This window comes from Clupea harengus, chromosome 6, assembly GCF_900700415.2.
Source record: "Clupea harengus chromosome 6, Ch_v2.0.2, whole genome shotgun sequence".
NCBI lineage: Eukaryota > Metazoa > Chordata > Actinopteri > Clupeiformes > Clupeidae > Clupea > Clupea harengus.
The window spans coordinates 26,038,656-26,060,853 of NC_045157.1; the positions used below are offsets into that span (position 1 = coordinate 26,038,656).

The 22,198-nt window shown below is 46.3% G+C and overlaps 1 protein-coding gene across 3 annotated transcripts in view; it reads right to left on the bottom strand.

The window, feature by feature from the left end:
- Positions 1-22,198, bottom strand: part of myo5aa (myosin VAa) — a 46,208-nt gene that overhangs the window by 20,039 nt on the left and 3,971 nt on the right. For all 3 annotated transcript variants that reach the window (XM_031569590.2, XM_031569591.2, XM_031569589.2), the window contains exons 2-17: positions 16,699-16,809; positions 15,777-15,948; positions 15,484-15,628; positions 14,770-14,926; positions 10,588-10,731; positions 7,985-8,066; positions 6,430-6,537; positions 6,164-6,270; positions 5,216-5,481; positions 4,937-5,018; positions 4,544-4,684; positions 4,297-4,422; positions 3,485-3,568; positions 733-879; positions 300-397; positions 48-134 (exon numbers count right to left, since the gene is read on the bottom strand). In XM_031569590.2, the coding sequence (XP_031425450.1) occupies positions 48-134; positions 300-397; positions 733-879; positions 3,485-3,568; positions 4,297-4,422; positions 4,544-4,684; positions 4,937-5,018; positions 5,216-5,481; positions 6,164-6,270; positions 6,430-6,537; positions 7,985-8,066; positions 10,588-10,731; positions 14,770-14,926; positions 15,484-15,628; positions 15,777-15,948; positions 16,699-16,809 (2,057 nt within the window). The remainder of the gene's footprint in view (positions 1-47; positions 135-299; positions 398-732; positions 880-3,484; positions 3,569-4,296; positions 4,423-4,543; positions 4,685-4,936; positions 5,019-5,215; positions 5,482-6,163; positions 6,271-6,429; positions 6,538-7,984; positions 8,067-10,587; positions 10,732-14,769; positions 14,927-15,483; positions 15,629-15,776; positions 15,949-16,698; positions 16,810-22,198) is intronic.

Below are 22,198 nucleotides of genomic sequence, written 5' to 3' on the forward strand. Positions count from 1 at the left end.
TGGGGGTGGAGTGTGGAGGGGGGTTGGTGAGGATTGGTGGACAGTACCGGGATGGGAAGCCAGCAGCTGAGATGCGGATTGTCTCCAGCACACCACAAGCCCTAAGCTGCTGTACCGCCCTCTTGGGGTCAAATCTGGAGAAAACAGAATCAGTCAGCAACATTCTGTTCAGCGTCTACACATCACAATCCCACCGCATTCTAGAACAATCCAAGTGAACAATATTGTATATGCACAATGCCATGTTTTCTGTCAAAAATGTGTACAGATTTGAATACAACAAGAGGAAAGCTGCTCACGTGAAGGCGTGCTTGAAGTCATTGGGCTTAATGCAGCGTACATAGTGGGGGGTGGTTGCATTCAGGGTCTCCATCAGTAGATTAAGGGAGTTCCGGAACTGGTGAGAGGGAATTGCAAATTAATTTGCAGATCTACTTGGTGAGTGAATATATCAAGCCATGTCACAGTGTGTTTTAGGACAAAGACTGTGTTCCAGCTTTCCTTATTTAGCAGCCTATTCTGCTTAAGGTTCCTTCCTGACTAACAGGGAGTTTTTTCTTGCCCGTGTTGCCATTGTGCTTGCACTATGGGGGTTTCAGGCTCTTGGCTCTGTAAAGCGCCTAGAGACAATTGTATTGTTATGGCGCTATATAAATAAAATTGAATTGAATTGAATTGAATTGAATATCTTTGAGTGGGTTACAAGTAAATGTCTGTAGACTGCAGACACACCTGGAGACCAACAGTCTTCTTATGCTCCTTGCTGGCCTGGTTGGGCCGGCCCTTGTCAGGCTTGACACTAAGAACACGCTTCCCTGCGGGGGCTCCAGTGGGGGTGGTGGCCTTCTCATCTTGAAACAGCTCCACCAAGAGGTCCAACTGGGTACAGCAACCAACCAATTCCATTAAAACCACAAACCCCTCTGGTGCCGAGACCTCTTACCAGCTCTAATTATGGCTAATGGTAAAAGCCAGCAAGCACGTTTACTTTCATTATAAAAGAAATTAAACATCGAAAGAAATCACAACTACCTGCAGGTTAACTATCATTTGGTAAGTACTATTACTTCACGCAGCAGTGATACCACAGCAAAGCAAATTGGTCATTAAAAACATCATGCGGTGAAGACTATTACTGTTAAATCAGAGTGTACAGACAAAAAACGCTTACATGCTGAAGAGGGAAAACCGGTTAGAGTTTCAAACACACTAAGTTAAATGCTTAGTCCTCCTAGTGGAGGGCTCATGTCAGTGCAGGCCAGCCTCCAGGAGCTCTTTCTAACTTCCAGTCCACTGCTGCTGCTCTGTGGAGAGACTGGACTTACTGCACAGGCCAGAGAGCTGCTGCAGCATGCTTCCCTCTCTCTGGTTGCCGTTAGCAGCACAGTACAGTACAGTAGCCAAACATCATGCTGAGGAAGCACAATCATCTCCACTTCCTCCCTCCTTCCCTCTCCTCCCCTCCCCCATCCATCCTTTCATCCATCCATTCATCCATCCATCCATCTCTGCCTTTCTCCTCCACTCAGAGGCTGCCACTTCTTGTAGCCCAGCTGTGAAACCGCAGTGAGGCAGAATGGAAGAGTGTGGCGATGGTGGTTAAAACGTTAGAGGGGGACAGAGAGGAGAACAGAGGGAAATCATAGGGCCAAGAGGGAGAGAGCTTTTACCTTCTGCAGGGATAGAGGTTGTCATGGTGGGACACAAGACACACACATAAACAACACAAGGAGAAAATAACATGATCATGACACAAAGGATTCAAAAACAATGTCTACCACTGCATGCATCTTACACTACAAAGTATTAAATGCCCATAAACACCTTTATGGCTTATCAGGCTGAACCAGGCTGTCATGACAACGGCTGTGTCCAAGCTGTTGTCATGGGCTAGAAGTGCAAGATGAATTTGAGATCCTGAAATTCATTTGCGGTCTTCTTGTGTCTTGTAAAATGAGGGAAAGTTGGTTGGGATAAAACTGGCTCTGATTTAGCTGAGTGTGGTGAACTCACGATTGCCACGGGGACAATCAAAAATCAAAGCAACACACAGAGAATGGGATGTGAGGGTTATACTACGGCAAGAGGGATGTGCCAGTCATGTGTCAAAATGAATGGTATAAGTACACATTTAACAGCAAACACTCTTAAAAAAACGAAATAATGTATGATGACATGGAATACTGCTGATTTCCAACAGCTATGAAGGATGTATAAAATGATTAGTAATCATGTACTGATATTAATCATTAATCGAGGAATTTGGAACAGCATTGGGGAAACAAATTGTTTTGACTTGATGTTCTAAATCTTTGTTTTATTTTATTAATACCTAGCAGTTACGGATTAGCGTAACCTTGTTTTAAACCCTTACCCCATCTGATCACTGAACCTGTGTCTTTAAGGAGAAAACACGCAGTCAGTGGACAATATGTTTCTACCACATAGTTCTCAACAATGACTGCACATCTACTGCTCTTTGAAGTTGGCCTCGTGGTCACATGACCAGACCACAGCATCCTGGAGCAAAGGCCTATTTCAAACATCACAACATGGACACAAAGAACAGATATCGAAGTCTTTCAACTTGTGTCTATGAGGCTGCATCACTGCCTGCTGGGATATCCCCATTGAATTAGCAATGAGACACCTTTAGCCCTCTCTGAACAATCACCTCTCTTACATGCCTGAGTAACACTGGACCTCCTTGCTCTCTCAACCCTGAGCCTGCCTCCCATAATAAATCTGTGTGCAATCAGCTGTGGCCATGGGAAAGAAAAAAAAAAGAGTAGAGATTGGATTGAAAGATTAGGCCCCTTTCCCAGAGGAATTACCTCCCTGATCTTTCCAGCCAAAACACACCAGAGGCTGATGCCACTCTACCCAGCAGCAAGAGAGAGGGCAACTGGCTGACTGGGCTCCTAGACTACTAGTCTTTTACTTGAAGAAATATCCATCCGATATGAATTTGTTCTCAGAGGGCAGACAGCATAACAGAAGCAAACCTTTGGTGACTAAAACAGACAAAACATGAGCTTTATGTTATGACCAAAGACAACCATCGACATCATTAACACTGATACATTTGGGCTTTGAAGCGCTGGTCTTCAGCAAATGTAGAAGTGCTAAAACTGCCTACTTTCAGAGATGTTATGACACATCATCACTGAGAGCACTGACATGCACATACACCGCATGAACTCCAGATGGCATCAAAGGCTTGACTGAACAAACTTGACTTTTCCCCCCCTTTTTTCTTTTTTAAAGGTCATCAAAGCAAATCCATGATTCTGGAAAATGTCCACCAAAGCTCTCAGGGTTGTTCTCTGTGTTTCAATCTCCACTACTACTACTACTACAAAACACACGTGGAGTCGCTACGACTTCCCTCCGCCAAAGTGCACACTCCTCTTCAGGGCTAAATATAGACGTCCACCAGAAGAGCAGCGAGGGGACAGACAGAGTTGGAGTGAAAGAGACAAACCTTGCTTGCTTTGAGCACATGGATCTGGTCTTCGTTCACGGTGTCCTTGTTTTTCTCCAGGAAGCCATCGCACTGGTACTCCACCTGAGGGAACGGGTAGAGCAGAGGGTCACCACCATGACGGCACCCTCATCACCCCGATTTATAATCTGTCAACACCATGACGGCACCCTCATTACCCTAGATTTATAATCTGTGATTAGCACACTCTGGGTCTTATCTCTGGATAGGTTCACCTAAAGCATGGCAGACCCCCCCTGTCACAACAGACCCTATGTGCTCATATTTAGAGATCAAGAAGATCCAGCACAAGTGACCTGGGTGCATTACTGATAATGTTGAACTCGGAGGGAGACTATGCGGGCAGGTGTGCATTTCAGTTGAAGAATGGGCAGATTGGATGGTCTTGTGATGGTGGGATCATACCAGACAGGTCCAGACAGCAGGGCCTTTAAATGCAGCCCCGGGGAGAGGTGGAAGTGCACTTTCCTGCCACAGGCTATCAGCCTTTCCCTCTTGCATGCTCTCAGGGGTAACATGAAACTGGGGCTAAAACTGGCCTAGGGAACGCTGGGTCAGCCAAGAACTCAGCAGGGGCACTCACAAATGGGACTTTTGATTTTCAGGTAGAGAGGTGGAGAGCAAGAGGGCAATACTCCTTTACATTCAAATCCATAACACACACAAGAGGGCAATACTCCTTTACATTCAAATCCATAAGACACACACAAACACAGGCAGGCACAGTGTACAAGGCTATAGTGAATATCTGAACAACCTCGACCAATATGATAAGGCCACGTGTGGGATACCTTATCAGCAAAATGCTGAATGATGAAGGCTCTGTTGGACATCCGTGGCTTTTCAAACAGAGCACATGTCTTCAGGTGTGTGTTGTACAACTTCTGGGCCCATGAGTCATCTGATCCTTTTGGCATCTGGGAGCGAGAAAGAAGGGGAAAAAAATCAGTGGTTCTCATAGAGGAACAAAGTAACAGAGGACAGGCAGTACATAACTTGTGATTTATACCCCCCCATATCAGGCATCATTATCTTTACCTTGCACTCCTCATCCAGCAGATCCAATATTCCCATCTTGGACTCAATAAGGTTGATGCATGGCTGATTGTCATAGAAATCTATAAGTGTCCAGGGAATCTGCTCCTTCAAGTATTCTTCCTGTTCCAGTTTAAACACATGCTACAGAGAGAAAGGTCAGAGGTCAGCACTGAGGCCTTCTCCATGAGGCAGTTATGGACCATCAGAGCCTTTACCCAGCAGATACACTGTAATAGCTGGCAAGGCCTCATCTTACACTGGACATAAAATACGCTACTGGATAAGTTGATATCTTCTTGGCAAAATGGGGTAAATATGTGATAAACATAGATGCAAATGTTCTTTTAAGTCAGAAACAGGGAAAAACTGTTTTTAGATGGAAACAGGACTCACCATATTAAATTGCTGCTGGAGCTTTTCGTTAGCGTAATTTATACAGAACTGCTCAAAGCTGTTGATCTCAAATGTCTCAAACCTGAGTTGCAACACACATAAAATCGATGCGTTAATAACACGTCCCAAGACTGCACATCTTCTTTTTTTCTGTCCAACTAAACAAAAGTTTAAAGCACCAATATTTGACTTTGATGTGCACTTGATTCGATTTGAAAGTTCTGCATGACCAGGAACACGCATCACATTGAAGGCCCCTTGTCAGGGTCTGAGACCCACCCATATATGTCCAGGACTCCGATGAACGAGTGCTGCTTGACGGTGGCGTGCAGGGAGTGATTCACATGATCCACGATCCAGTTGAAGAGCTTGGCATAAATGAGCTTGGCCAAGGCATCCCGGGAGTTGATGGCCTGCAGCTTGGGGATGGTTTTGATGTAGGTTTCTGTTGCTGTTTTCAACTTCTTGTGACAGAGCCAATGTGACATGTCCTGGTAGGTCACACCCATAAGCTCACAAAATACTGTAAGGTGGCCATTGTTGGGCTGTTGGAGAAAGGCACACACAAGCAACAATGTAAACATGTTTACATCTTATATGTTAATGTGTAAACATTGATTTTGAAGAGGGCTCTTTGAGGAATGACTTGTCTTTTTTCCACCCATGCTTTACTGAACTGTTCTTTCATCATGTAAGGTCTGACTAAGGAATGACTGCACCAATAACCTCCATGTTGAGAGATGCTTCTTTGTCGTCTATTAGTAACTGACGTTCTTCAAAAAACTCCTTTCTGTGTATATTTGGTCTGTTATGGTTATATATTTGTTATTATTTGGAGTTAATATTATGAATGTTGGCAAAAACTCTCTTTTTTACAGCCTCATGTAGAAGTGTACTTTAGACTTATTAGTAGGATCACCTCTAGTGGTGATCTGGTTTCAAAGTTGCATGGATTATGAGCTATGTGTTTGTTTTTTTTGTGTGTTTGTTTTATTTTAAATGAAAGGGTTTTAGGTGGTCAATGACTTTATAATAATAATGGCCCACTGGACAAATTCCACAGACAAAGCAGCAATGGAGCAGAATGGGTCTGTAAATCACAAAGCTGCAAATGCTTAAATGCTGAACATCAGTATAACTTAGTAAATAAGGGCTGGTCGTTCTTGCTTTCTGCATCCATGTCACAGGACTTGGACTTGATCACCATTTGCACCACATCAGTCTCACCGGGATCATACTGCTGTCTGAATCGCGGTCTTTCACTTCCACATTTCCAAGATGGAGGATTGCAGCAAGAATTTGGAAGATTCCCATTTGATATGATTCGTTGATACCTGGCACCAAAGGCAGAGCAGACATTCATATCATAATCTTTTAAATCACAAGTCTATTGTGATAATAACAATAATACAAAAACTAAGATCATGGGAAACATCCGCCAAAACTAAAAACAAGCACAGACAAAAGAAACAGGCTTTGATGGACAACCTCACCTAGCAACGTGAAAGCGTGTCTGGTGCTGGACATCTCCTTGGCATCGTCCACTCCAGTGATGACGGGGTTCTGGCCCTGGTTGGTGTAGTGGAAGTCATCTGCACTGCCTACAGATGCAACATCAATGTAAATCAGAAACGCCACTGCGGAGGACGATGATCATTTTAATAGCTTTACACTGCTAATAATTTTATGCATGGCCATTAACAGTGTGATATATGTCGCCTATAGTACTGAACTCAGAGCTAGGGGTCACTGGTCCGCTCTCATCCGGAGCTCAAATGTCACATGTGATGACCTAATAATGACTTTGAAGTCAATCAGGCGTCACCATCCTATAGACTGTAGCCTGTGATGCAAAGGGCTTCACAGCCAGGCAGTCAGAGAGGTCTTCTGTTCAGATGGAGCAGGGAACTGCAGGCCTCACACGAATACTCCCGGCTGTCACAGGGAAGACCGGAACTGAGTGATTCAGGCATCAGTGTCAACTGAATCCGTAACCAAACTCAACAAACAAAGCCGCCTTTACAGATTTAAGACAAGATGCGCTGTTGCCAGGCAACTAGGACCTGATGGCGTGACTCCCCCCAACCCTGACCCCTTATTAAAAGAGGCATTAGTTGTTCAAAGAGCCAGCTGAGGGGGTAGAAGGTGCCAACAGTGTCTTTGTGTGTGTTTGTGTGTGCGTGTGTTTGTGTGTGTGTGTGTGTGTGTGTGTGTATGTATGTATGTGTGTATGTGTGTATGTGTGTTTGTGTGTGTGTGTTTGTGTGTGTGTTTGTGTGTGTGTGTGTTTGTGTGTGTGAGTGTGTGTTTGTGTGTGTGTGTTTGTGTGTGTGTGTGTGTGTGTGTGTGTGTGTGTGTGTTTGTGTGTGTGTTTGTGTGTGTGTGTGTGTGTGTGTGTGTGTTTATGTGTGTATGTGTGTTTGTGTGTGTGTGTGTTTGTGTGTGTGTGTGTGTGAGTGTGTGTTTGTGTGTGTATGTATGTGTGTGTGTGTGTGTGTGTGTGCGCGTGCGTGCGTGTGGGTGCGTGCGTGTGCGTGCGTGCATGCGTGTGTCTGTGTGTGTGTGTGTGTGTGTGTGTGTGTGTGTGTGTGTGTGTGTGTGTGTGTGTGTGTGTGTGTGTGTATGTGTGGTGTGTGTGTGCATATTTGTCTGTGATAGTGTGAATGTTTAAAACAATACACTGTCCTGACAAAGCTTCCTGTAGAGTCTGCCACTGTGGGACTCAACCTGAAGTGCAGATGCACAATAACTGCTGGGCAGGGATGCCCATCTCTTCCTAACCCTCCTGATTGGTTCATACAGCTGGACTGCAGTAATCCATTAGCTGCTGATCACAAAAAACTGGACAGACCAAAACAACACTTTTCCACAGACCCTCTGTTGTGGGAACTATCAAAATGTAAAGCTTTGTTATTGTTTAAAAAAATAAAAATATTACAGCTTTTCTAGCACATGAACAACCATTATGATTTCTGCTCTAAGTGAAGTTCAAATGAGAAGCCTGATGTTTTGTTTCAAGGTGTTCACAAGGAGGTTTAGGTGACTTACGTAGCTTGAGGATTTTTAGTTCAGGTAAATGGGAGGAGGCACACAGCTGATAGAAGATATGGTAGTTCCTTTCTTCATCCGCCTAGAAAGCAAGCATATTAAAATCTCTGTCAAACACACAATGTTAGCCACTGTGAGCTGGCCCAGGGTGAGGCTGACAAGTGACCACTAGAGACCACAGGCAGGCAGGGTGTTTGTGAGTGAGCAAGCTCACTGAGTCATTCTCAACAAGGACCTAGAGATACGCTTTGCACAACTTGCAACCCTTCATTGAAAATATTCCCCTAACATAAATTAATTTGCAAGCATCTAAAACACATGATACTGTAACAAATTCTCTTGGCTACGGTTTACTGTTCAAATAAATGCAAACCATTACCAGTGAATAATATTTCAGATGGTGGCTTTGAAATGCACATTCCATTAGATCCCTGACCTCAGAAATTCCCTGGCTGCACTGGGAGAAACTAAACACAGTGCAGACTTTACAATCATATTCCTGAGCCTGTGCCACAAGCAGGCCTGTCTGCGCCCTTGACAAGCGAGAAAGCAGGAAAGAAAGAGAGAGGGAGAGAGAGAAAGAAAGAGAGAGGGAGAGAGAGGACTCCTGTCACATCTCGTTTCACCCCCCAGCAGAGACGCTAAGTCCCTCCGTCTCCCGTTCACCTGACGTGGCGGCCCGAGGCCCAGGCTGGTGAGGAGGGGAGCCTCTAGGTGCACGCCGCTGCAGCGCCAGACCAGACACACCCTCCAGCTGCCCGCTCAGCCCGGCATCAGTGCAGACCGCATGAGCTCACACTGCTGCGCAACCCCTCAGGTCCCACACTGCACCAGCGCAGTCCACACACACACACACACACACACACACACACACACACACACACACACACACACACACACACACACACACACACACACACACACACACACACACACACACACACACACACACACACACACACACACACACACACACACACACACACACACACACACGTCTCTCCTGAATGTGCAACGGGAATGGACTGAAGAGTCAATCTGAAATCTTTCAGATTACACAAATGTATTAATGGCATTAAGGATCAGCAGGGGGTAAGATCAACCTTTACTACGTCTTTGCATGTATGATACCTGTCTGTCTGGCACTTTACCCACAGTGACCTGCACCTCCTGACAGCGTGCCAGCTGGCCTGATGCCACCACTCCAGCTCGTCAGCTCAAGCGCTCAGGTGTTCAGGCGGAATCGGAATGTGAAGAATGTCGACGGCACGGCACTACACTGCCCTGCACAGCACGCAACAGCTGCATTTACAGGCCTAATGTAGGCCTGGGTGGCCACCGTCCACTCCAATATCCTCATGCCTTATGGAGACCCACCCTGCTCTTTCTGCCCTTACTGCCCTCAGTGCCAGCGGCTTCAGGAAGGAGACACACATGTAAGAAGGCACAGACGGAATCCACTATGTCACCCATCAGGAAATACAGATTTCAAGGAAGCTACTTTTCTTTTGTCAAATGCTGTCATGTTGAGGTAACAATGTGATGGGTGTGGGCGAATCACCAGCCCTTAAAATTATTTGAGTTCCTCGCAGCAGCTCCTAACACTGGAATGTTTCCTTATCAGCCTCTAGCACCAGTCATGCAGGGACCAGGCCAGCTCACGCCTATCTGTACAGGATCAGAGATGGGCCGGGCCCACACACATTTAAAATGCACTGAGCAAACACACACATAGACTACTGAGAAGCCATTTCTCAAGGACTCAAGGAGAGGTGGGGGAAATAGCGGCAACACCCCCTGACAAACAGCACAGCCTCAGTCAGGCACACAGGCCCCCAGTCAGAGCTTCCACTGCCCTCTGGAATAAATGGAAAAGAGGGGGGGGGGGAGAGGAGAGTGTTTGAAGAGAGAGCGGGGAAAGGGGGAGAAATGTCAACATTTCCTCTCGACTAAAAATAAAGAAAAAGAAAAACATCTTACAATCATTATCCTCTGTTTACTGGACAGTGCAGTTCTTGTCTCAGCTGATGCATTTAGTAGCTGTGAGTTTGCCACGCTTGAACGTGACCAACAGCGCAGCTGAGCGGGCGGGCGCAGCGTCTCTGACGTGGCACTGGAGGAGCTCAGCTGCCAAACAGTAAGAGAGCTCATGTGCAGCTCCCTCTGCCAGCCCCACACCACACCACACCACACCACACCACACCACACCACATCTCTCCACACACACAAGCAGCGCAGCCAACACTCACGGCCTCCATACACAAACCCAGCGCCAGGCTGACAAGCATTACAACCTCATGCACTGTTCGTAGCTCAGGAGGACAAAGGCATCCTTCTTCCTCAGGCTCCCATTATTACCTGCTGGCATAAGTACCAGATGCACAGCATTGTTTAAATACATTGCCACACTGGCAACTCAGAAAGCAGCAGCCACACTGACTATAGGGTTTGTGGTCACGTGTGTTAACTCAGACGCAGTTATGACACGACACACATACTTATGCTATGCATCTGTTTAACCCCCAGAAATTGTGAGGACAGCAGACATGCTCTGGCTGTATGGATGTCTGAGAGCGTGTCTAATGCATGAACGGAGCACTCACCTGGAACACCACTCTGGACTTCTCCAGCAGGTAGGTCCTCATGTTGGCTCCGATGATATGGAAGCGCCTGTCAAAGCCGATCTCAATGTACTTGCCGAAACGACTGCTGTTGTCATTCCTCGTTGTTTTGGCGTTACCAATCGACTGTAATTCAAGAACATTGGGAATACAGATTTAATCACGCATACAGCTCAATATATTAGGGACAAAATGACTGAACAGAAGCAACATGCAGAGGAGGGAAATGTGATGTTTTGCAGTGAAAGCTGGACTATGGCCCTTCTATTAGAGGGACCCTAGGCTGACAGGACATCACCTCACCACTCACTCATGGCCTGATCGGCCCTCTTTAGCACACTGAGAGAACTGAACACACACACACACACACACACACACACACACACACACAAACACCACACACTCACACACACACACACACACAAACCACACACACACACACACAAACACCACACACACACACACACACACTCACACACACACACACACACACACACACACAAACCACACACACACACACACAAACACAAACACCACACACACACACACACACACACACACACACACACACACACACACACACACAGGGTCAGAGCCAGCCCAAGTGCTTTATCCTACAGGATTAGACAACATTTCCAGCAGCTTTAGTTCAACACAAGCACTTTTCTTCTCTCCTCTGTCAATGATAATGCAGAAAGTCTGCGTCTCCGTCCCACTGCAGGGATGAAGCAAGGAGGACACTGGGCCTGATTCACAGAGCTGCCTCTCAGCCCTGAGCCCCTCTTTCCTACAGAGCTGAGCATGCTGGGAGACAGAGGACAGAGCTGCCATCCCCTGTGGCCCGAGGGTGAGCACTGCAGCCTCTGCAAGGGTGACGAGCAGAAAGGGGGAGGGAGACAGAGATGAACTGAAATGCCTCCCCTCTCCTCATAAAGTCATTCCTAAAAATATGTTGCTTTGGGGGGAAGGTAGGTGTCTTCTAATAGGTCCTCGTTGCTAGTACTAAGACATGGCCATCGTGCCATCTGTGGACTTTCTGCCCTGCTCGGTTAGTTAGACTTAGAGTCAGCAGATCAAACAATGCGGAAAAAAAATTAGGTTGGGCCCAATTTAAATGAGTCTGTCAGGTTACGGCAAACCAGCATCATTTTAAAGATGGCTTAACAGACTGCAGGGAATTAAGACTAAAAATAACTCAGATGTCAGAGCTATTGTTGCAGTATGGTGACTGTGTGTAAACTGGGACCAGGTTGAAACACTGTGTAATAAAGAGGAATGCACTTCCTGGTCTGGTCTGTCACATGGTCTCTGTGGAATCAGGCAGCGCAATGCACTGCTGATAGTTTTCAAGTCAAGCTTGATTTTTCAGGTCTGTCTCACTCTCACTCTCACTCTCACTCTCACTTTCACTTTCACTCTCACTCTCACTCGGCCTCTCACTCTTGCATACACACACACACACACACACATGCACACACACACAAAGAATACTGCCTTCAGAAAACGTTGTTGAAAGATCTTCAACATGGCGTTTGTGAAACAAAGGCACGACATTAAGGCGACAGCTGCAGTAACCATGGGACACCAGCTAACACAGTGACACTTCCACCTATCAGCCAATCACCTTCCTGCATCTCTCGGCTTCATGAGAAGCTGCCGACAGCTTTTCAACCTCCATCCCAAAAACACAGGCTACAGTCGAACTGCAGTCTGACACTCAGCAGAGGAAAATGGTGGAGTCAGCTCTCCTCTTCCCACACCGTGTACTGAGCACAGCCTGCCTTCCACCCTCCCATCCTGCCTGTGTGTTACTACAGAGTGCTGAGAGCAGACACACCCCAAGAAATGCTAGGAGAGAGGGAGAGAGAGAGCGAGAGAGAGAGAGAGAGAGAGAGAGAGAGAGGAGGCATCAATAAATCCAAAATGGCCACTGGCACACAACAGCCATTCCTCAGCAGTATTTAACACCCAGAGGACCGTCCACAGGGAGAGCTGGGATGCTAAGTCTCTCCTTCCATCACTGTAGTTTCAAAGGTTACTGTCAGTGACAGATTATATAAAGGGCAACAGAACAAGTCGAGACAGTTGGGAAATAAACAGAATAAGGTGCCAATTCTGAGGAAAGGCTTCCATCAATGGCTCTCACTGAAACATTATTACCGACGTATTTCTTTCAAGCTGTGCCTGGCTGCTCTGGAGTTGAAACCTGGCCTAGTTGCTGAGGGAAGGAAGGGAGGAGAGAAGGAGAGGAGGAGAGGAGAGGAGGAGAGGAGAGGCTGATGCAATCACCTCAGCTGAGCCCCAGTAGACCAGGAGCATCTGAGCATGCTCACTTACACTCACACATGCTCGCGCATACACACAGAGCACACTTTCACCTCTCACCATATATAAACAAACACACACACACACACACACACACACACACACACACACACACACACTCACACTGAACACACTTTCACCTCTCACCATATATAAACAAACACACACACTCACATACACCCATACACACACACAAACACACACTCACACAGAGCACACTTTCACCTCTCACCATTTATAAACCAACACACCGGTCACATACACACAAATACCGTGGCTTAAAAAGGTATTCAACCCCCCTGCAAGCCATCACCATTTTCTGTTTTACAAAAGATACTTACACCTATTTTCCCAATGATGTATATCCATTGTGAACACAATTTATGTTGAATGTCTAGATTGATGGGATGGCAGTCCTGGACTGTAGGGCCACAGATTCTAAGTAGGAGTTTGATCAGGGCTTTGACTGAGCCATTCTAGAATTCCACTGTTGCTTTAGCCTTGTGCTACAACAGACTGCAACAGGTTCTCGTGTGATATTGTGGTTTAGATTTGATTTCGATTCATCCTCTCTACTCCCCAGTTCCTGCGGTTGAGAAATATCCCAACAGCATGATGTTACCACTGCCATGCTTCATGATCGGCTGGTGTTATTTGAGGCATTGGCAGTGTCATGCCACATATAGCACTTTGAGGACTGGCCAAAAAGCTCTATTTTGGTCTCATATGACCATAAAACCTTTCCGTATGTCTTCCGCAACCTTTAGAAATGTGTTTATGTGGATCCTCAGGATGTGGATGACAGTGTTTTTTTGCCACCCTCCAAAAGAGTCCAGTTTTATGGATAGCTGTTAAGATTGTGGACTCCCCAATTCCAGCCACTGAACTTAATATATTTTTAGGGGTAATGTGTGGACAGTGGTGGCCTCTTCATATCTTCCTGAGATGCTTAGTTTGGGGGACAGGCTTTTTTCTACACAGCATCTGAGTGGTGTGACTTCCACTGTTTTCATATGGATCCAATGGTGCTCAATTGGACATCAAAACACTTAGATAGCTTTTTTCGCTTAGTCTTCATTCCATTTATGATCAGTTATGGTAAAATAAGTGGCACGTCTGTATCGTTTGTGAATAACTTGTCATCTGCCTTAATCTGGGACTCAAGGGGTTTGAATACTTATGCAAGTAGTATGTCAGCTTTGAACTTATTTAGTGTTAACGTTCAAATCACTAATTTCAGCCTTTGTAAATATGAGCATAAATGTAAAATAAAAAAAAAATAAAAAAATATCTTTCGTAACTGCGAAAATGGTGATGATTTTCAGGGGGGTTGAACACTTTTGCAAGCCACTGTATATAAACACGGGATGGGGGTAGGAGTTAGCCTGACTGTCATCCCAGCTAAGAGAAGCCTGAGGCAGAAGGGGCACAAATGCGGAGAGCTGGGTAGTGGGCAGTGGCTGTCGCTGCTTTTAGTGCTTTTGTCTACACTTGTACCAACCTTCAGGCCATCTCTAAGCAGCCCTTCTCTGTGCCTGTCTGCCTGGGATGTTTATGCATCCCAACACGAAAACACTGAAGGGGCTCTAATGCGCTCATAAAGCACACGATCAGAGCTCTCAGGTCCTGTGGCAGCTCTTTAAAACAACTTTGTCTTTGAACAGGTCTTTCAAACAGAAAACACCAATCAATGTTTTACACTCAACCAGACAGGGATCAGTTTTATGGCCAGTCAGAAGCCAAGAGTAGGAAAGAGAGGGAGGTGGAGGTGGAGGTGGAGGTGGAGGTGGAGGTAGAGAGAGCCCGCACCAGGTGGATGGAAGTCATTAAGCTCCTCACCTCCATAATTGGATTGGAGGCCAGCACTTTCTCCTCCACATTGTTCTCGCTGGCTGAGCCACTGACCGTGGCGAAGTATCGCATGGCGTATTTGGCCGAGACCGTCTTACCAGCGCCAGACTCCCCGCTCACAATGATGGACTGATTCCGCTCGTCCCTGAAGGATCAAAGGCAACAAAGAAAGATGAACACGTGACTACAAAGAGGTGGCTATTTAAATCTTTGAAACGCTATCTTTATTTTGGGGTAATTAGATCAGAACTAGAAACACTGAAACACGAGTGGAATGCCTCTGTGTTCTTAAGGAACAGGGATAGGTATGTCATAGTGCCTACTGGGGAGCCACAGCCCCTCTGATGGGACCAGTCTGCACACCGGCACCTAGGCGGAGAACTGTGCCAAGGAACCAAACAGAAATCACACGTCTTTGATTCCTCTAAGATCAACAGCGGTCTCCTGCTCTGTGAGAACATGTGTGATGGTGAGTAACAGAGAGAGAGAGAGGGAAAGAGAGCGAGAGCAAGAGGGAGAGGGAGAGAGAGAGAGAGAGAGAGAGAGAGAGAGAGAGAAGCAGAGGCTGCTATTTCTGGTTTGCTGCAGAGCTGATATTGTGATGACCTACAAACCTTACTTGGGATGCCAGAGCGACTGTATAGAGAGGAGACTGAAGAATGGCGAGATTAATACAGAGCCAACAAAAGAGTGGAAACTCACCTCGCCATCTGCTTATATGCCTCCTCTCCCACGGCAAATATATGTGGATCCATGTCACCCATGTTCTGACCACTGTAGGCATTAATGATATCCGATCCATAGATGGGCAGACTCTCATAGGGGTTGATGGCCACCAGAACAATACCTGGAAATGAGAGACATGGTCAACACCATGATTACAACTATGGCATGCCACAAGGATTCCTCATAAGGTTCAAATGGGTCCAGGCACCCCAATGGTGGTCAGGGTAGTAATAATACTAACAGGCCCTGGCAGGGGCCGAAGCCCTTACCGCAGTATGTGTAGATGAGCTTGGAATCAATGAAGCGCACTTTAAGGTTGTGCAGAATGGCTGGCTCGTGCAGGTAGCTGAGAGCCGTGAGATCATTCTCCCCCACCAAGATGTCAGGGTTTCGCAGGTGTGGAAGATTCTTGGTCTGGGGGTCCAACTTGTGTTCAATTTCCTAAGGAGAATACAAAGCAGTAAGAAAAATGGCCTCCTTTCATGCCAGACTGGGCAATAACATTTATTATTCCGGGCTCCTCTTCAGTGCCACTCTTCAGGAATAATTCAGACAGTAGATATTCCTGCCTCCCCGCCTCTTTGACTTTGACTTCCTTAGACAGTATTCTATCCCAGCAGCAGATGGCTCCTGCACCTGAGCCACTCAGTGCCGCCGTCATACTGAGGCCCAACGTCAGAGCTGCACAGGAAATGCTCCGAGTGTCTACATGAAAGTCTCTGGGGCTGCCAAGATAGCCTTGCTCATGGCTGCAGCCCTCACTGAAAATAGCTATTCGAGGAGGACACAATATACATGGAGCAGCAATCCTCTCCGACGCCACTCTAAGCATGTGTGCGAGTAACTCCACTTAGAGCCACAGTTTCATTAAGGCAGAGTGCCATCAAGATTAACCAAGAATCATAAACAATATGGATTGGTGGGTGTATGCTCATGTCTAAAAGCATTAGCTTACTATATGGTGACCAGAACAAGAAATGGCATTCAACAGTGTTGTTTTTTCTTTAGAGTACTACAACAGTGATACCAGTACCATATGTTTACAGTCTATAGCTACATTTTAGCTGTGTAACCTCAACCTCAAATTTTAGATGTAGATTTAACAGCATGTGTATATAGATGTAAAAACACAATGAATATATAAAACAGATAGAGATTCAGGTGAGATTCTCCCGGTCCGTTTCCACTCACCCCTCCATCCTCCAGCTGCAGGCGTAGGACACCATCTCCCTGTTTGTAGTCCTTCACGAGCTCGGCCGACTTCCACACCTCCTCTGCATCAGGGATCCACACCCGAGCATACTGGTGGGGGAGAGGGACGAATCAGCAATGGCTCAAGACACACGCAAGAAATGATTTGGACACCATTTGCCACTAATGGTAACATGATGTGTCCCCCCTTATGTACCGTGGTGCTGTTTAAGGTTTCTTCCTGATTAACAGGGAGTTTTTTCTTGCTCCTGTCGCCATTGTGCTTGCTCTAAGGGTGTCCAGGCACTGGGCTCTGTAAAGTGGCCTCGAGACGATTTTATTGTTTTGGCCCAATATAAATAAAATGTAATTGAATTGAAGAGGTAATCAAACACCTTGACTTCCAAGCTGACTGCTTCATTCTCTTAGAGGCCAGGAGAGAAGCATTGCCTTTTATCCCACCAAAGGAACACTGCATTAGCCCACATAGGAGAGGACAGAGTACAGAAAACACCTTTCAGCTGGTAGAGAACAGAATAGCTTTCCAAAACGAATTCTTCAAAGACATTCAGTATTTGGTTATTGGCAATCCTGAGTCTCTGCCATCTCTCATCTGTACAGCAGTGACGCTCAGATGACGGGTCAGAAGGGTGTGACGCTGGTGTGAAGACTGGATGTAAGAGTGTGGACAGCCACATTGGTGAAGAGCCTCATTAGAGATAGACAGCGGATAGAGAAAGCAAAGGACTGACATTTTCCCTTTTATGGTCAAGCAGACACATTCTTTCTCCTTGTTGTTTATGGGTTAAGAGTTGGTGGTCGTCTGGAAGCCGTGTGAGTGGAGGGAGTCCAACTGTCTAGTCACATGGCAGAGGAATCCAGAAAGCTCCCATCCACAGCCCAAGAAGCTGACTCTTTCTGACTGCTCCCATGCCCACTGATATTACCCCTCCCCTTAACAGCCCAGCAAATTGAAACCTCAGATGTTACAAGGTCCCTGACTGACTGAATACGATGGAATAATTTGCTTGAGGACAAACCTGCAAGAGTATGACAATTGGACCACTGTTATGGAATCTCTTTTTTCAGTGCTTAAAGAATACAAAGCATGGGATTCAGGGATTGAGAACAACTGTGGGAGGATTATTCTTTTTTTTTTTTTAACATTTATTTTTGGGCTTTTCGAGCCTTTATTGACAGAACAATGAAGAGTAGACAGGAAATGAGAGAGATGAGGAGTGGGCTCGAGAAATGACCTCAGGCCGGACAGTCCTCACTGTACACTAGACCAGTGTATGGTGTGGGACGCTGATGCTATTGGCTGAGCTGGGTGATCCTCCTCTAGATCTGCTGCTTTTTAAGGAACAGAATGAGGAAAAGTCTTTTGGTATTTTTTTTGTACACTCAGTTCCTTCAGAATGTTTGCTGATAATATTACAGTAGATCACACAGCAGGGTGGAGCCCAGTGGACTCAGACCTCCAGGCCACGCCAGGACACTCAGCAGCAGCAGCACGTCCCACACCAGCCACACACACTACACCTGGAACATACACACAGCCAGAGGTAGAATACAAAGTCAAAATGGGTCAAAATCTTTCAGTAACAAAATAACATGGAGGTTGACAAGGAGGAGACAGTGGGACTGACAGTTGCATGAAGTTGTTTTTGAAACATTATAGACATGTTAAAGAAACAAAAAAGCATCTCAGAAAGAGCAACTCTGCTCTGCTCTACTCTACTCTACTCTACTCAACGAATTTGCTGCAGATAAGCTGCCATTTCGGCACTTCTGCTCATCCTGCTGAGGTAACAAGAATCCAAGACACTGACTGGTTGAACTGAACAGCTGGATGACCATGTGCTCCACTAGCTCTCACCGCACTGGTCAGCTGTCCGTAGACACGGTTGGCAAGCCAACAGCTGCTGGGCTGAGCTACAATAAAATAGGTCAAATCAGCAATGACATTAAGAATCACAGGGTTTTCACCAGCCAAATGATCTGTGCTTTCGCTTCCTGTTTCAATAGAGCCCTTTGTTGTGAACTAAAGGCTGTATAAGTCTTGATTTGATGCTGCGACTGAAAGATGTTCCACAACTAAGCTGTAAAATCATTTTGACCTTTTTTCCGGCCGTTTGTGCCTCTCAGTGTGCTGTGTCAGAGCAGGCCGCTGCTTGTGTGCTGATTGAGGGCAAATCTGGGAGGTGGCCCAATTTTCCCTCCCTGCCGTCATACTCCTATGACTCACCTCCCCCCAACATAAGGAGCGTCTGGGCCCGCACTTCCAGGAAAACTCCCTGCTTCACACAGCAGCGTCGTCTCATAAATGTGAATGGAGCGAAGGGGAGCACAGCTGTAAGGAGCTGTAGCCCTTAGGCACCGGGATCAGATGAAGACGAGCGGTGCATGCGGTGTTCTCTAAACAGCTTCACACTGCTTTTACTCTGCAGACACAGAGGCCTAAACCACCCTCCCCCTTTATTAAAACAGCGCTGTTACCATGGAGACAGCCTAGCTAGCGGGTTTGCTCATGACAGATGACTACAGGGCTGTTACAGGAGGGTGAGGGGGAGGAACATGAGGAGGCCATGGGGGTGGTAAAGGCTAGTGCACCGCTGCCAAAGCACTGGGGAAACACCTCTAAACCAAAGTGTCCTATCCCATAAAGTGCTTGGTCATAGCTGGTAGACTATCTATGGAGGACATATTCAATGCCCCCGGAGTACAGAGCCAAATGGAGGTCTTTAATGACTGTGTTGGAGTGCACCAGCACCCATCTCCCCTCCTCTAATGAAGCCCCCTCTTTGTTTCCCAGAAAGCAGACTATTTCCATAGCCCTACTACAACTTATTAAATTACCACCTGCCCTCGGCACCAAACATGCAGGAATAAAGTCCTTGTTTTGTGCATCCGGGAGAGAATAACACATTAGTAAAACCAATTAGGCTGAAAAAAAACCAAAAAAAAAACAATAAAAATGTTTCCATGGCAACACTGCCAAAGTGAAACTGAGCTCCGTAAAAGAGACAAATGAGCTTATCAGAAATGTGTATCCACCTAGCTTCCCATGTTCCTGTTTGACAGATAGAGAGCTGCGAGTCGGGCTGGATGTTTAACACCTTCCTCCCCAGAGAGGTCCCATCCCAGAAGCATGGCTCCTAGCAACAGAGCAGGAGAAGCAAGGAGACTGCTGGTAAAAATAGCAGCTCGACATGAACAAGTATCACACCCACAGAGGCACCATCTATCACTGCTGCCAACACATCCTGATCCTAACTAACTCACACATACACACGCTCACAGACAAGCTGCTCTCTTTCTCTCCCTCTCACACACACACACACACACACACACACACACACACACACACACACACACACACACACACACACACACACACACACACACACACACACACACACACACACACACACACACACACACACACACACACACACACACACACACACACACACACACACACACCTTGATATAAACATTACCCAATCCTCACTAACACATATACAGACACACACACAAACATACAATCATCAGTGCGAAGATGCCTCCTGAGCCTTACAAATCCACGTGCATGTACAGTATGCCCCACACAAGGATGCACACTCACAAATGTAGCCATGTGCTGGTCTATTCAGATGCACTCATGCATTGGGTGCTAACAAAGGGGTAGAAGCAGCAGCACAGAAACAGACGTGTTCCTGTGTTCCTAGGATATGCCATGAGAGCAGAAAATGCTTAGTAAATTAGTAATCAAAGCATTTGGCCCTAACACAAGAAACCATATGAGCAAACCAACTCCACTACTGCTACTACATTAATCAGAGGGAGAACAGTTAGGACAAACACCACATGTTAAAGAGCGAGTGAGTTCTACTGAAGGTGGAGTATTTGTTTACAGACACACCCATCCATCAGTGATAAAGGTGCCGTGGGCAGTGAGGCTGGCTGCAGCAAGTGCATGAAGGCCTGATGAGGAGGAAGAGCGGATGGAGGATTCCACTAAGGCCTTTTGACCTCATGACCTTCATCCCCCATCACAACTCCTGCTCTACATATAGAGACCCACTGTACTGGATCTCAATTTCTCAGGCTCATAACATGGGACTGCATTGCACGGCATAGATTCCTACAAAGCTTTCAGTCTGTTCTCTTTCCGCTAAACTAGCATTCCTCCGTGACATGCGCAGGCAGCAGACAGAGAGGCTGAATAAAAACCTCAACACTTGTTTGCATGCACACCACTGGTCTCTGGTGGAATACCAAAGAGAAGTGAAACAATCCTCAAACAGAATGCTTTCTGAAGTGCAGTTTGTGGATGACACCATTCACAGGAAGGAGGTATTTGCAGGGCAACTGTTCAAGTGGTGTAAACTATCCATGGACAGAACCTCTCAAGTCGAGGGATCAAGAACAGGAATTACCCAGGCTTACTCAGGGCTAATCCCCGCCCAGTGATCTACACCTCTAGTTATTACAAAAGTCTTTGGCCTCCAGAAACATATGGCCATCTACACTTAGTCAAACACTGTGTGTGTGTGTGTGTGTGTGTGTGTGTGTGTGTGTGCCGCTAGTTCAGTCTAACATGGTATTTATGCAGAATAATGTCAAGTGGGAATAATGACTTGAGTAACCACACCCACGTGGTGCTGATGGATATGAGTTGGGTCAACTGATGAGAAAAATAGAGCCTATAGCAAGAGCGGTAGGAAACGGTCTGGTCAATTAGTCTGTTAGACTCAAAGAGACTTTCACAGCTGTAACTAATCCTTACTCTACTTCCCACCCTTGAGGTATGAGATGTGTCAACACAGACTCATCATTCTTTATGCCTTGCAGTTGTCGTCCCCTTCCTGTTCCATCACCTTGGCTTACAAGGTGCCACCGCTGAGCTGTGAGATGGAGACGAAGATGGAGAGGCTCATATTATCACATTTACAGAGACGTGGACAAACTACAGGGGTGTTCCGACACAGACCCAGGGGAAGGTAGGGGGTGGGAGAGGACTAGGGCAGCTTTTGGCAAATCGGTTCACGGCCAACAGAAGATTATCGAATTAACCCTCTAAGTCTCTCTGCTTTCACTTCAAAAGTCAGAGCTTGTTTGCTTTCTTTGGCACAGCCCATATGTTTCTGGATGATGGTGATCCGAATCTGAAAAGGCTTAATTGTGGTTAAAATCATATTAGGGCTTTCTGCTAAACATGTAGGAGACAAGAGTAAACTAGGAGAACTTGCTTCCTAGGTATGTGGATGTGGAAGGGGTCCCAATGTAAAATACAGCAGCAGTAACAACAGTCAGCTTTTCAAGAATTTCTTGAAGTCTGGCTATCCAAAATGTCCACTGTAAGAAAACCTTAAAGCCCTATTCCCATGACTTAGCTATAGTCATTGAGAACTGAGACAGTGTTGCTAACAATATTGCTGTTGACAGTCTTGTGTGATAGCAGTACGCCGGCTAGCCGAGTCTCTGTGGTATGAGA